The 16245-nt window shown below is 38.5% G+C and overlaps 1 protein-coding gene across 3 annotated transcripts in view; it reads left to right on the forward strand.

Annotated features, from left to right (window-relative positions):
• Nucleotides 1–387: 387 nt before the first annotated feature.
• ATG10 (autophagy related 10) overlaps nt 388–16245 on the forward strand; it is a 106059-nt gene continuing 90201 nt past the window's right edge. For 2 of the 3 annotated variants that reach the window (XM_040578994.1, XM_040578995.1), the window contains exons 1-3: nt 389–507; nt 2412–2537; nt 7346–7465. In XM_040578994.1, coding sequence (XP_040434928.1) covers nt 2412–2537; nt 7346–7465 — 246 coding nt within the window. In that variant the 5' untranslated portion in view covers nt 389–507. Of the gene's footprint in view, nt 508–2411; nt 2538–7345; nt 7466–16245 lie in introns of all 3 variants that reach the window. The other variant, XM_040578993.1, reaches the window with a different exon arrangement.

Below are 16245 nucleotides of genomic sequence, written 5' to 3' on the forward strand. Positions count from 1 at the left end.
CTTAGGTGACCAGCCATTTTAACTTCATGTTACCCCCTCCCCACCTTCGACAGGGAGTAGTAGTAACATTATATATCTACATGGTAGGGGAAGAAGGGCAATTAAGCTGGCGAAACCGATTAGAAACATCGAGATAAAAACTGGCACTGCCGAACTCCTGGAAGAAGGCCAGCCTAAACTACCGTTATCTCGGTCTAATATTTTTTGGGGGCGGTAGGTGGAGGCGGGCAGCAGTCCTGGGAGAACGGAGGGCCCTTCCAAAGGCTTGCTGGAAACGCCCACGCCCGACCGACTCATACATCGCCTCACACAGAGGCTACGCAAGGCCAGCGGCCGGCGGGGGCAGCCGGTCCACACCGGGCGCCGCCCGCCACAGCTTCCCGCCCCGCGCGGCTGCGAAGGGCGCCTCCCGCTGGCCCCGGCCCGCGGCAACGCGCATGCGCTGTGGGCGAGTGTGCGGCCCGGCGCTGGAGGGAGAAGGAGGAGGAGGAGGAGGAGGGCGGCACGGTACGTGGAGGGCGGTGCGGTGGGGCTGCTCGCTCCCGCTTTCCCCTGCACCCTTCTGTGGGGCCGTGTCCTCGGAGCTGCGTCCCCCTTTCCCTCCGTTCGCGGCTTGCACCGGGCCCCGCCGCGCCTCGCCTCAGGCGGGACGGGGGCGCCCGCGCCTCCGCCCGGGCCCCGCCGCTGCCTTACCCCCGCGCACGGTGCTGCCGGTGGGCGCCACCTGCCTGCCCCGGTCGGCGGGACCCGGCGGGGGACGTGAGGGGGCGAGGGCCAGGGGCACCCGCCCGGCGGCGCGGGGGGGGCTCGGCAGCGCGTGGCGGGCACGGAGGAGGCGGCCTGGCCTTGCGGCCGCGCGTGGGACAGTCGGTTCGGGTCTGCTCGCCGCTCTTCGGGGTAGTTTACAGAAAGGAAGAAAGGGGGGTGCGCCGCACAGGTGCCGGCAGCCTGGTATCCCTTCACAGCCGCTCAGTTCCTAAAGCACATAACTCTCCTGAAAACGTGTGTGAGAGAGACGCACTCATTAGGTGCCCTTGCTGCAGTTTTGCAGTCTGTCGTCTGGACTGGGGAATTTGAGAGTCACGGAAACATTTATAGTGTCGGTTTTCCACGTTTCCTCTTTTTTGACGTGCTGACAGCGCAAACAGTAACTGGGGCTTGGGTTAACTGCCATTGAAAATAATTTATGTTCAAGTGCTAGATAATTTATGTCATGGGTGGGCAGGATGATGTTATGATGCAGGGCCGGATCCTGAAAAATAACAACCATTGTATGAGGTGCTGTGCCCTTGGTATTTCTTGTTAGGAAAAGGTGTGCTCTAGGTGTAATAGTTACTGAATATTTGTGGTGCTGCAGTGATGCCTGATGTCTATGAACATATCGAAACAGCTACACCGAAAATGATACATCTTTTTTGAAAGGGGTAAAAAACTAAAAACTGGCCAGATTTTCTGAGAGAATCTTTCTGTTAAGACCCTGGGAGGACAACATTTGAGGGGCAGGGAAGGCGATCATTTGAAGCAGGCTATAACCTCCTGAAGCCACGTTGGCCTGCTGGCACGAGAAGGAACAGTTGCATTAGCTGGACTCTGGCCATTGTGAAGGCTCTGAGGCCACAAACACTACAGTTGTTAAGCTCCTGTGAGCCATTCAGTTCCCCCAACAGAAAGATGCTAGGCCCGTGGAAGTAGCCCACAGGTGGATTCAGGTTTCTGGTCACCAGTTGAACCATACTGCTAAGGAAGCATATGTCAAAACTACAGTACTGTGTGTACAGTTGTGGGCTCCCCAGTACAAAAAAGACAATGCCATACTGGAGCAAGTCCAGTGATGGGCCACAAAGATGATTATGTGTGTCTGACATGTGAGTTGGGGCTGAGAGAGCTGGGACTTTTCAGCCTGGAGAAAAGAGAGGCCAGTGGGATCTTATAAATTTATATAAATACATGATGGGAGGGAGTAAAGAAGATGGAGCCAGACATTTTTTAGTACTATGCAGGAAAAGCACAAGAGGCAATGAGCACAAATGATACATTAATTATTTTCATTTAAACAGAAGAAAAATTATGTATGGCTATGGTAATTGAACACTGGAACAGGTTCCCTACAGTGGTGTCTCCATCCTTGGAGATAACCAAAACCCAACTGCGGATGATCCTGAGCAACCTGCTCTGGTTGACCCTACTTGAACAGAGGGATTGGACTAGACAAATCTCCAGAGGTCCCTTCCAACCTCGCCCATCTATGATTCTCTAACGTACTTGTAGAAATGTGTCTTTGTTTTATCTAAAGAAACAGGTTTGGTTTTTTTCCCAATGCTTTGTTGTTTTACTATTCAGTTGCTGTAAAGCAGTGAAAGTTTTTAGTGTTCATTTTATCTGTCATTAGTAATACTTAGTTTGCTCTGCAGATGTCCTGTAGCATGGCTGGTGAAGAGGACTTTGTTTTGGAAGAAAAAAGATTCAAGCAGTACTGTGAAGAATTTATTAAACGTTCACAGCAAATAGGAGATGGTTGGGAGTGGAGAACTAGCAAGGTAAAGTAATCATAGTGGTACTTTTTAGGTACCCTTGCTGGCATTTTCTGACATTTTTGAGCTGTTGAGAACACCACAAGCTGAAACATCCTTCAGGGGAGTTTACAACATATGAAATAAATGGCATTTTACACAGCTGGTCCAAAAACAAAATAGTGCATAGGTGGTTTATATGAGGATTTAGGCCAGTACGTGTATTGAACAGGGTTTGTGAATTCAGAAACAACTGCTGGGATAGTCTAGTGCCACTTACGTAACAGAGGTGTAGGATTACCTGAGGTGATTTCGATCTTGATCAGAAAATGTCTCTTAAGGCATTACGCAGTCTTCATTTTCAGAATTTCCAATGATGGGAAAGCAGTCTCAGCTCTTGACAAGACTTTTGAATGGTTGGCTATGCTTAAAATTAAACTATTTGAAAAAACCCAAAACACTGTTACTTCTAAATTTAACTGCCCAGCTTAATCTTCCAGCCATTGGTAGTTATACCTTGTCTGCTAAGGTGAGGAGCCGCCTTTTATTAGAATTCTCCCTGTTTTGGGACTTCAGTTTCAGACCTTAACCTTGTCATTGTAAAAGCAAAACATGTTGAGCTCCCTGACTGTTAGATGTTTTCTAGTATTTTAATCATCCCTGTGGATCTCCTTTGAATACTGTCCAGTATATGAAAATCCTTTCTCAGCTGTGAGCAGAACTAGACAATGAATGTGCTATCACTGTGAAATTCAAACCTTCCTACTCTGGGCAAGTGCTTGTGCTTATATATCGAAGGATAACTTTAAACCTTTAAGCTAAAACAGTACATAGTCTTTGTTCTAGATGTGTGACTTCATGTTTTGTATTAAAATACATGTTAGTTGCATACAGCAACATGAACAATCTGTCTGTATTAATCATCAGTCCTTATTATTTGCTGCTTCCCCATAATTTTCAAACCTCACCAACAATAATTACATATTGTTTCTAGGTCATTAATCAAAATTTTAAATAGCGTGGGGCCAAGACTAGTCCCACAGGACACCATTAGAATAATTTCTTTTATGATCATTCTCTATTTTTTAAGTTACACTTGAAATCTATGAATTAATCATTTTTTCATTTGTTAGTGTATGTCAGATTAGTGTGGGATTATTTTAGTTTTTTAATTTCTGCTGATGGAATCAATAGTTGAACATATATTGTTACAACGTTTATGCTTATCAACCAGACATGTATTTTTAAGTTACCTGACAAAGTCTATTTTTCTTAAAAAATAACTACATTTATTGAATATATTTCTACCCAGTATATAAAAATAGATAGATTTTTGCTGGCTTTGTCCAAAGTTCAGTTGAACTTCCACAGTGCTCGAAGACTTAAATAAGATCAGCATTTCTTACATACTGGTTTAAAAATATCTAATGATACCCATTTCATGTTAGTGTCCAGCTTAACCACTGCTGTACTAAAACCTTTGTGATAGTTATGGATTATGGCTACATGATTTGTGTTTGTTCTGTAATAGCGGAAAGATTTTGAATACTTGCTTTTTCTACTTTGTATGCTTCTGTTATTTTCCATCTATCAGTAAATTCACACTGTTTTAGGATTTCATTTTGCCACACTTTTTATGATGGGTGAGCAATATAAGTTTTCGTATGTTTATTTGCTTCTCTGACCAGTTTTCTGTATTGGATGGTTTGCAATACTCATTATTATCTGTGTATTACTTCTTTGTGCTGTAGAAAATTTACTGCTATAGCTTCCCTGGCTTCCCCTGCTGCCACTTTAATTAGTGGTTTCCCATGCTTTCATGAATTTTGAGGAGAAAAACCATGCTTGTACCATTTTGAAATGCAGGAAGTCTCAGGGTAAATGTATGCCATCATTTCTAGATAAGTCATTGTCCATTAGCATTTGTAACACTTTCATCACTGATGAAACAGAATTGCAGTAAGAAGCAGGATTTTGGCTTAGATGCATTCTGTTTAGAAGTCTTTAAAAGACTGCAAATATTAGCCAAGTGTTACAATGCACCCTTTCTTACAGGCAACCATTTGAAACTTTAGATTTCAGTCCAAGGTTATATTTGTGCGGATTTATTCAACGAGGAAAGATGCTTTAAGCCTCTATTGGGAATTTAATACGTGGGTCAAAGTTTGAACTTACTGTGAAATAGGAAGCTTTGCTGGAAATAGCAGAATGAGGTAGATTTTTGTTCTCACGGATAAAAAAAATGTAAGAATCTTTTTTTTTTTAATTGGTGATTCCATGATTTCAGTGTGTGATAAAAACCTGACTATTGAGACCATCCTTTTATAGTGCGTAGTCTGGGAAGGAAGTTTTTTGTTAACAAGATGTCTCATTGTCTTTTTGTGGGTTTTTGTTTGGATTTTTTTTTACCAACATATGTGTTGTGGGTAATTTTGCTGATGTAATGCACTTGGATCTCATTCCTCATTCCATACGCACGTGAATACACCCATTGATAGCAATAAGACCACACAAGTAAACCAGTAGAACTGTGTTCTTGTGTTCCCATGTTTTCTGTAGAGATTAAATTTAGATGATGAAATACTCATTGTTTTGGTGGAGCTGGATCTTGTGGCATAAGTTCACATGGGCAAAGCAGAACACTGTATTTACAACTGTGAGTGAAATGTTCTAAACTATGTTATTTTTATAAACTGTGTTGGTGGGTTTTTTTTCCCCAAGAAGAAAGCTGTAAAAAATCCAAGAGCACCTCTGCTGTCGGACCTGATGGAGCTAAACTTGGGTGCTGTGTTTAGGGATGGATAGCTAAATCAGGGTGTGAAGGCTGTCCCGTGTTTGTTTTCTGCTTTATGTATTTCATATCTAGTTAGGTTAATCTAAGTAATCATATCAAAGGCTTTATTAGTTCACTTTTGTTTATGATACTCACAAGACAGCTGGAGTAGAAATGGACTCTCTTTCCACATTAATGAGATCAAAGTCCTTGTTAAAGTATCGATTTATTTACAGGGGTGGAAGTGTACAAGATAGGTGACACTACAGGGAGTGCAACAGGAAGGGTGCTTCTCTTCCTTGCTACCTCTCCTCTAGCCTTTGACATACAGCTCTCAAATGCAGAGACTGCTAACTTCATGTTTCTGTCTATCCATAGATATTTTTTCATGGCACTCAAATACTACAGAATTTAAAGGCAATGGAGCTTGGCTCTTTTATGCTGACAGGACGAACTGGTTCGGGGAGGTGAATGTTGCATCCAGCCCTTCTCTGGCAAAGCTCATGGTGCCTGGGGGCGTTTACCTCTGTGGGTGGCTGTAGTACTTCGCTGCTTGTAGGGAGATAAATACCTGTGGAGGTCGCTTTGCTCTTGCTGACACTCCCTTGAAGCTGCAGGAGAGACTTGAGAGTGAGAAAAGTGGCTTTGGTATCACCACATTAAGCTTAACTTTTTTGTCACTGTTGCATAATTCTTCACTGCACAGGTTGCAGTTGATACTGCAGCTAGAACATCCAGCACAGTTTGGCGTATTCATGCTTTTGATGAGATTTAGTGAGAAAATAAGGCATGTGGTAGGAGAAGTTATGAGCAAGGTAATTGCTCATAGTATGATTCATGCTTGAAAATTCATGGACAAAAATACATGTAGAGACCATTACTGTTTTTTATGTGTGAAACTCAGTAAGAACAAAGTAAACAAGTAGCCCATAGTGATTTTGGAGGTACGTATATTCTATACTGTCCTTGAAAAGAGAGAACTAGTGTATCAGAATAAAACCTATGTTGATTGAAAGGTCAGAATACATGAGATAAACTGTCAGCAATGACAGATTAACCGGAGTTGAATTATAGTTAAATTTGCAGCCTTGTCAAGCAACTTAGTGCTACAGTAATGAATTTTATATAGAGACTGTTTTGAATAGAATCCTTTTTCATCAGATGTTCCACATGTGCTTTCTATGTTTCTCTAAAATAAAACATAATGAAACAGCTAATAAACCCCTGATTTATTTGTTTCCTTTGAGAAATAAGTTCTTAATGTGCAACTACTGATCTTTGTGTTGTGCATACTCTTTTCTTCCTTTCAGAGTGTATGTTTTTCCAGTGATCAGTTATTAAACTTTTTTTCTCTTCTAATTAAAAAAAAATAATGTTTATGTATGTGTGTGGATAGTCAGGTCAGCAAGGAGGAAAAGCTCCTAAAACCTTCTCCTGCCACTCTGAAATTGCACGAGGGTCTTTTACAACAGTAGACCACGTGGCCTGGGAAGCAGAATGATAAAAAGGGAACTGGAAGAAGGTACAGCTTTCTCTTACCTTTGGCCCTCAGAGGTGATTAAGAGAAGGGAACAAACTGTGACTGCACGCATAAGTTCTGAAGTGTCTTGTTTGGGTTTTTTTGGTTTTTTTGAGGACTTTGATGAGAGCAAACTGAGCAAAAATAAACCAATCTAGCAAGAATTGGGAAGTTTATACTGGGGTGAATTCATTGCTTGAAATAGGTCAAAAATGTTAATAGCTGTTCCTCTCTTCATGACCTTAGTGAGCTGTTTTCCAGTTCTCTGGCACTCATCCTGATCTCCAGGTAGCAGTTGTCTTATTCAATTAGTAGCTATATTAAATTTTATTTTTACTGTTCAGGTGTTTGACTTCCTTTAACACCAAGAACTAGTGCAAAATACCTGTGAGAAGATACTGAGAAGCAATGCAGTCATTGGTGCCTATAAAAAGACTTGGAGCTTATGCCTAAATAGCATGCTCTGTTTATTTTCTAGAACAGTGATGGCATTTAGCATTTTGGTTACAGAAAATGTTTTTCTTTTTTGTTTTCTGAACACAGGACCTTGGTGATGGTTATCTTAGTAAAACACACTACCAAGTAAGAAACAGAAACATCCCACCAGATCTCAAGGAGAAAAACAATGATAACTGTGAACAAACGTTATGTACACATGTTGAAGTAAGTACACGTTTTAGACTTTTGTGTTTATAAAATAATTATCAGAATTTTGAAAAAACACTATACTATTATGTCCCGCCAGAAAGATTACAGAACTTAAGTTAGCAGTGGCTGTTAATTATTCTTCCTACAGTTGTACTTGTTCAGTTTCATAGCTATATTGGTGATGAAAACTGGGAGGAAATGCAAAGGCTCCAGCATTTTTTATATATGTATTTTCCTCACTGAAGGGTAATGTTTGTTTGCATGTTGATTCACTAACATTAAGGAAACTTTCCTTTTCTGGACAAAGAGTAAGCATCAAGGTTTAATTATTTTAGAGATAAATATTAAAACACAGAAAACTTCTTGAGGATAATATTATTTTGAAGTGATATTTACTGAATAAGTTACGTTCAAGAGTTTTATACTGGGTATATGCTTTTTTACTGTGAAATTAACTTAAAATACTGAGCATTTTTTTTTGAGACTGGTGGTAGGAAATAAAATAGATTTTGTATTCTTGAAGGAGAATAAACTTTCTTCCAGAAAATGAAAACCATTCATTAAACTCAGGGTGAGCTTATCTGAATAATTATTTGCTTGTTTGATTCTGTGTTAAGACTTCCAGTTTACTGACTAATGAAGATATAAACAGTAGAAATTCACTCCCTTGTTATGTTGTTACCGTAAATACAAAAAGAAAGCTTAGATTACAATTGACTGAAAACAGTGTGTTCTATATATTATAAACTGTTGAGTAGATGGCTATGGAATATTTTTCAGTTACCTTGTTCTGCATCAATTCTTTTTCCTTTTTCATCAGCACACTGTTGTTTTTTTTTCTCCCACAGAGACTCCGATACGGGGTCTGAAATGAGTATTCTTTTGGCCTAGTTTCGAAGGAAATGGCATTTAAAACAATCATGCTGTCATGTTAGTCTGTAATTTAGTTATTTCTACTGATTTTTTGAGTTCACTTGCAGGTTTCAGCTGTATTTTAAAGAGGGGTAGATACCAAAAAGTATTTGTTTCTTAAAAATTTTGTGAAAGCAGTTGGCTGGCTAGATGAGCATTACTTTTACTAGTAGGTAGAAGAATGATCTTTATGTTCTATTTGGCTAGGCAGTGCGCGTACAGAACTGGACTGAAGCAGCACCTTAGTCACTCAGAGTGCCATGATGGACACCTAGGGTTCACATAACATAAGTAAGCTGGAAACAAGACATGGTTCTGTTACCAATATGGCAACTTTGTTCAAACTACTAACAGAAAAAAAAAGAAAAAAGAGAGCGAGAGAAAATTTTACAACTTTATTGCTGATAACACCAGCTTTGATATGAATTGAAATCCATATAATCTTTAGAATCTTTTGCTTGCATATGTTTGATAAGTACCAATTATAAGTATAGTATGTAAGTTATCTGAAGGGTAGCTGAAGCATTTAAAGTGTTCCTTTAATTTAAATTCTAATGCTTCTTAAAATTAAGGCTAATATCAATGCTTCAGAACTTGTTACTTAATTGTCACTACAGCAGTGTTTGTATGCTTTTGTCCTGACTTGTAAGAACAGATTTTTATTTACATTCAGAACGGTTTTTGATGATTGACTTTATTTTAGTAATGAATCGAATCTTCATTACAGAGCATATTGTAAAGGAACATCTTGTAAAAAGCTGTTGAGTCCTTCTTCTGGAAAGAAAGTACCACAACACAAAAAGGGCTTCAGAGCCTGTAACATACTGAAACAGAGTCTTTAATATACTCAAACGTAATCATAAACAGTCTTTCATAGACTGAAATATGATTCCGGGCCAAACTATGGTTTATCAAGATAATAATATTAGTAAGTACCTACTGAAATACTGTGAAAGATTTCCACGTTTTGAATCATAGAAATGTCTAGGTTAGAAGGGACTTTGATCGCTAGCTGGTTCTCTTTGAGAAGGCCTTTGTTCATGTGTAGTGAAAGTAAAGGTAAGAGTGAAGCAAGCAAAAGGTCTTAGAAATTTTTCTAGGTTATGAGACCTGAGGGTGTGGGGAAAAAAAAAAGCTTCCTCTCCAAAATACTCACTGCCTAATAGAAATTATGTCAAATTTATATTCGTCATTGGACTGAAGGGTAACCAGGCTGTTAAAGTTACTTAATCTAGAAATGGGAGAAGCACACCAATAGGTTGGAAAATGAATTTTTCTATGGATACATAAAGTAGGACTATATATTTAACACTAGAAGAAAGATGGGAATGGTGACTGCAGAGGGGGATAAATTTGCTCAGGCAAAGCAGTGTATGTATAAGATGCATTTTTTTTTCTGCAGATGTTGCATGTGAGAGTCTTGTTGCATTGTTCTAATGCTCTGTTACTTAAATAGGTTTTGTTTTTGTAAAAATACACATTACACCCATAAATCACATGGGTGTTAATGGAGTTACTGCATCTCTTTCAATTAGTTATCGAAATCCATTCTGATGCATAGAGTTCAGCAAAAGTTGTGGTTTTGGTAGAACTTTGAAAGATTTCCACTGGTTATATGCATTCAAGGTTTAGCATTTTTTTTCCTTAGAAAATCTGTCTGTCTGTCTATTTGAAGACTAACGGAGCTCTAGACAAGAATTTTAATTTATTTTGGAAAAAAAATTGGCCATTGTCTGATACTTGCATATTTCACAATTTTCAGTTCCAGAATTGCTGTTACAATTAGATTTTTCTATATTGTATCTCTACTATTTGTGTCGTATTAGAGATATTTCCATCTTTCAGTAGTCTGATCATCTTCTTCAAGGCATGATAGGACATATGACACAATTTTACATAAGATAATTAACTAGGAACAGTAAGAAAGGGAAAATAAGGAAAGTAAGGTCCCAGTGGTCAATATCCATTGTTAGGAACAGACAGTGTTGACAAAAAGAAAAGGGAAAAAATGTACTGTAGTGTATTATGAGGCACAAGAAGCCACAAGATTTTCTTCTCCTATTCCTGTGAATCCAATTCGGAGATAACAAATAGAAAGTTAGTTTTGGTAGGCAAGCTGAAAATTATGAAGAAAATTAGAAGACAGATTTTTGAAGCTGGGTAGAAATACAGGAAAGTTATCCATCGTGAGGCTTTAACTCCTGTTTAAGTAGTTGAACCAAAGACACATCAGGGTAGAGGTGATGTTGAATAAATCAGTGAGTATATTGTAGCGAAGAGTAGAATTAGGATGTTGAAACTGCAAAGAAGCAATATTATTACTGTTCTGTTCATTTTTAATCTGTGAAGGGATACTGAAGTCTAACGATACATATAATGTTAGGGAAAATAGAATACCTGAAGTAACTTTATTCAAATAGAAAATAAGTTATCACAGTATCAAAAATGTACTAATCTTATGGGATCTCCAGGGAACCTGATCAAATTATTTATTGTTTATTTTGGCTCATTGGTCTTATAGATAGTTAAGGTTTCCTACTTGCCATCTCATTGTCTGGTATCTAAATACCTGAAGCCTTTCTGGTGAAGGAGCGATGAATAACTATGTATTCTGGTCTTTTCTACAGAGCAGTCTGTATTACGTGGTGTGCTTGCTTCCATTTATACAAGTTGTATTTTCATCTGAATACCAAGAATAAAATTGTGTGTGGGTTTCTTTCCGCTTATTTTAGATATCTGCAATATAGAGCTTGTCACTTAAATCTTTGTTTCAGCCTGAAGAGGTAAGAAAGCATGTTGAGGTATAAGTCAGTCAAACTATTTTAGGTGTCTCCTCTAGGAGGAAGGTGAGTCTAAAAGTGTCTGATTTTCTTCACTGATAATCAAGATAAACTAGATGGTTAACCTGGATATCTGCATTTTGTCATCTGAATCTCATACAACAAAATATGGATCTGAGCAATTTTTGCTGGTGATTTCTCTGAGACCAAGATTTCACTGTGACAGCAAAGCTTGTACTTTGTAGAGGACTGTATTTTGTAAAGCAGCAACTCAGGAGGAAAAAAAAAGGGATTTAAGGATAAACTGTTTGAGCAACTGACATTGACTTAAGCTTGATTGAAGTCTTTACATTGAGACTGGCCTGCTTGTGTAGTGAAATGCTATGGCCTTTGTGATACTGGGGGTTGTCAGACTGGGCAGTTACAGTTAGTGCATGTAATGGATCTGCACATGGTAGTATGCCAGAGTCCTTTTTTGGGGGTGATGTAGTGGTGTGAGTTGCTGCATTCTAGCTCCTGTTGGAACTTCTTACTTGCACAGAGGTTCCTGTATTGCAGGTATTGTGAGATAGTAAGGATTAGCTGATTGGCAGTAGGTTGCTGTAATGGGAGGCAGCCTGCTCTGTAGGACCAGCAGGAATACGGCAGAAGCTAAGAACAGGTTTGGGAGCCATTGTGCTGTACTGCAGCAAGTTGGCATGTTATCTTGTATGAAGCAGGTGTTCCCTTTTCTGGAACTGAAAATTGATGGTTCCTTCAGCGCATTGGCAAGACTGCAGAGTTCAGACTGTCTCCTTGTTACCCTTTTGCATGTCAGTGAACCTTTGATATCTGCTAGTTTGCAGACGCACTCTTGCTAGTTCCTGAGCTGTCCCAGGCAGTATAGGAATTACCTTATGAACTCATACGAGGACTGTATAGGGTATTGGGAGCTGTGAGAAGCTCACAGCTGTAAATGGGTACAGTATAAGTGCCATCAGTTGGGTTTTACTCTTTGTATTGAAATGACCCAGCTTAGATGAAGGTAGATGCAAAAAAGCATTTATGTCCACGTAGATGCACTGACAGTATAAAGAAAGGTATCTGGAGACAGGTATGCTGGTATGATAATATCTACTTAGAGCAGTTTAAGAAAGTTTCTCTCTTTATACTTGGCAGTAACTGAGTTGTCAAACTGTTTATCTAAGCAGGTGCCTGGGGATCCTGTTTTATGCAGACCCTATCTTTCCCTTTGCCATCTTACTAGAAAAGAATTGAAAATGTTCCTCTGGAATGTCATTCCATGGTTTATGTTGGTTTAGTGTAATCAAGATGTTTGTTTTAACGTCCAGATTGGTAAACAGAAACTACTAATGATGTTGTGACTAGCCATAAACAAACTTTTGACTGAGTTTGTGAAGGATACCCTTCTAGCCAGTGAGATCAGATTTGGTCCCTAGGATGTGAGCTGAAGAGTTCATAAATCTTCTAAGAGTATCTTCCAATAAAATAAAATCATCATGAGATGCAGAGCAAGGAACTGATACAAACACATGGTGCCATTTGAAAATTTTTAAGTTGCAGTCTTGTTCTGGTTAAATTTTTATTGAATCGATTGTTGCCTTTCTGTGCTGACTTTATGCCAAATGAGTGTCACTTATACTTTTCCATAGACAGCATAAATCTTGTGTAACCACCATACTGTTGTTCTGGCTAATTCAACAACAGTTTTCAGCGTATATTCTTTCTTGATCCAAATCAAATCTGTCCTGCCAAGAGATATGTCAGGGTCTGTATCAATGAACGTGTAATTGTTTCTTCTTTTGTGTAACTTATATGTGGAAATATCTTTCAACTATTTTGTTATTGACAGTCTTATACTACTTAAATTTATAAGAGAGATTCATATAAGTTGTTCATCACAAGCTCTTCATTGAAACGAGATGCAATGGTGACCAGCTGTGGGGAGTATTAAGTTTGATGAACTTAACCTGGGCTTGGTGTTGAGGGATGCTGTGGCACTGGAATCTTGACTGTGTGAGGTAGTAGCTTCTGTTTCCAGTGAAACTGGAATCTTACCCTTCTATATTTGTGGGGTTTTTTCCCTTTTCAGTCATCCTATTTTGTTCCACTTCAAGTAAGTCACAGTGAAGAGAATAGTTTTTCCTGCATGTGCTTAGAATGCATATTCAAATGCTACAAAAAAAAGAGAATATTTCACTCACTTTAATATAAGCCCAGGTCGCCAACTGCACTGAAAGGATGCCTTTCATTCTAGACTTTAGTATTTACCATCATCCTGCTTCAGCTTTTGTTAAGTGCTATGTAGACACATTTTAAGCAAAGACAGAACAATTACATACATTATTATGTGAATTGTTGATAATGTGAAAATATGGTACAAAGTTCAAAGTGAAGATAGTCCTCTTGGCTCAAAGAGCTTATGTTCTAAAAGAGTAAAATAGGAAAATCTGGATTCACTTTATGCATTCTTTTTGTTTGGTATTCAGATAGCTCAAGGGAAGTAATAACTTGGAGTAATAATTCCTGCGTGTGGTTTGTCTCGGCTCTTCTGGGTATTGCAGAAGAAGTGAGTCAGCGTGGAACCATTTCTGAAGCTAGAGCCATTGCTACTTGTTGAAGGAGTGGGCAGGTTGGGAATGTTGGTTTGTTAATACCTGATGAGCTTCACAAACATGTTAAGTTACGTATTTACGTTTACATGGAATCCACCTTTACTGGCAGATGTTCATTAGTGTTGGTGAAGATCTGCCTGATGGAGGACATGGGAAAGAGTCTGACATCTATCTTAAACTTCATGATACAATGTGATTTGCTGTTTAGCTGTGCTGTTCAGTTTATAACTAGAAAATTACATTCTTAGTAATTATTAATCACTTTTTCTCTAAACAAATCCAGTGTTTTTAGAATTAAGAACAACTCTTTTGGTGCAAAACTAAATAAGATGAATTCAGTGTAAACATTTGAATAACCACCATATTTGTTGGATGGTTAAAACATGTGAAGTAGAAACCCAGCAACGGTACTTAAGGAGAAAAATGTAAATACATTTAGTGGAATCTAGCACTCATTGCAGAAAATAATGAAAAGACCTTAGTAAAAAGGGAGAAAATAAACTATTACATACTCACCTAAAACATCAGTTTGTAATGAGTGATCCAAGCTTAAGAGCAGTGCAGTCGCTCAGAACAGGTGAGTTTACCCCTAATTTTTTTGGTAGTTTCCCTGTTGCTCTGAGAAGGGAAGTAAATCATGCTGCCATCTGCGTTCAACCCAGAATACTTTCCCTTGAAAAACTGATGTGGGAAGCTTTGGCAGCTTTGATGAGAAGGAAAATACTCTTAATTTCAGTTTGTTTTGGATCTGCTTGGACCCTTTTCATCGTGCTTGGCTTCCTATTCCAATTCGTTTAGGTCTCCAGGGAGTGAGCTCTTCCTTTGGTGCTGCTGCCCGTAGTGCCGTTAGTCAGGCTTCGCTGGGCAACGGTACATGCTAATGCCCCGTAATTCTATGTTAGCCAGGCCAGTATTTGACCCCATCTTCCAAATTCCTTCATGCTTCATTGTCTAGCATATATACCAGCAACCTTTTCAAATACCAGATCACAGAAAGGAAACCCAAATTGTTGATGGAAACCTGTAAAAAAATAAATGAAGAAACCACGTATTCTAAAGGAGATCTAGTGTGTTGCAAAATACAGTAATGCTGCTTGTGATTTTGCATAAAAATGTATTAATCTGAAAATGGAATTAGCCTTTATTGAACCACACAAAAAAATTCTGGTGTGGATTTTATTAACTGTTTTGTACATGAAAAAGCTTGGCAAAAGAATTACATTGTTTAGAAATACCAAGGCGGGAAGAAACTTCAACGTTACACCCCTTTCTTGAGCTGGAGAAACCTCATTAGAGTGCTGTAGTGACAAGTAATTTGAATTCTAGATATGTCTTGCTTCTGGGTTCCTTCACTGATGGGATGTCTTAGTCTTCATGGAAGAGGCTAAATGTTGCTTATGTAAAGTTCTGGAGACATGGGAAGTTTTTGTCTCCCATGCACGGACCTTTGTAGATAATTTTCTGTGTCACTTTGGTGTCCTGGCAAATCTTGTTAACAGTAGTTGCATTTAGTTTTCAACAGCTTTGATGACATGCTGTTGGCTTGACTGTCATTGTGGGTTCTGGGACTTTGATCTGAATTACCTATTTTGTATATTCTTTGATTGCTGTTCTGTTTTACACAGTAGGATATACCTAGTAAGTTTTCACAAACAGTAGAAATTGTATCAAAGCAAATATATAAACTAATTATGAAGCTTTTGGGAGAACTGAAGAAGCCATATGACCTCCAAAGGTGATTTATTTTTAGTTTAGATGTTAGCATACAGTGTTTTGAACTTTTTGTCCACTTGTCTTAGTATTCAGTGTTATTGATTAATATTAGCAAATAAATGCTACATTAAACACAGGAAAAGAAGCTCTAAGTCAGATTTAGTAACTGAATATGACAGTTTAGTTAGAGTTACCATAGTTGAAGGCATGGTGTAATCCCAGCAGAATGTCTTCCTTCTGCAATAAATAAATCCTCATCTCCTATGGAGCACACATAGAGACTGGTATAGGTATAGATACAGCTATACATATAGCTATAGATACAGCACACACAGAGCACACATGGTAAGTGAAGATGGTTTTCCCAGAATCTGATCTTTGAGAGACCATTAATGCCACTGACAAAATTATTTATAAGCTCCCTCATTTGGCCTGGTGATGCTATATTATAGGTATTAAAAAGAAGTATTTTTATTTTATTTCTATTTAATGCATTTATTCATGACATCTAGAAAGTTGTTTTGAAAAATGTGTCATTTTAGTGCATCTAGAAAAAAAAATCCGGACTGAAGTCTTTAAACTTTTGTAATTTTTCAATTTAAAATACAACTAAATAATTTGTAAGTAAGATTTAATTTCATAAATGTACAGTCTTTCTTTTCATGTATGCCTTTATTATGAGATTGTAAAAAAGAATTTTATTTTTTTAATTTTTAAAAAAAATGACAGGGTGGACTTCAACAGCAGTTTTCTTTGCCCTGTAAGTTATGCTGAC

This window comes from Falco naumanni, chromosome Z (assembly GCF_017639655.2).
Source record: "Falco naumanni isolate bFalNau1 chromosome Z, bFalNau1.pat, whole genome shotgun sequence".
NCBI classification, from domain to species: Eukaryota; Metazoa; Chordata; class Aves; order Falconiformes; family Falconidae; genus Falco; species Falco naumanni.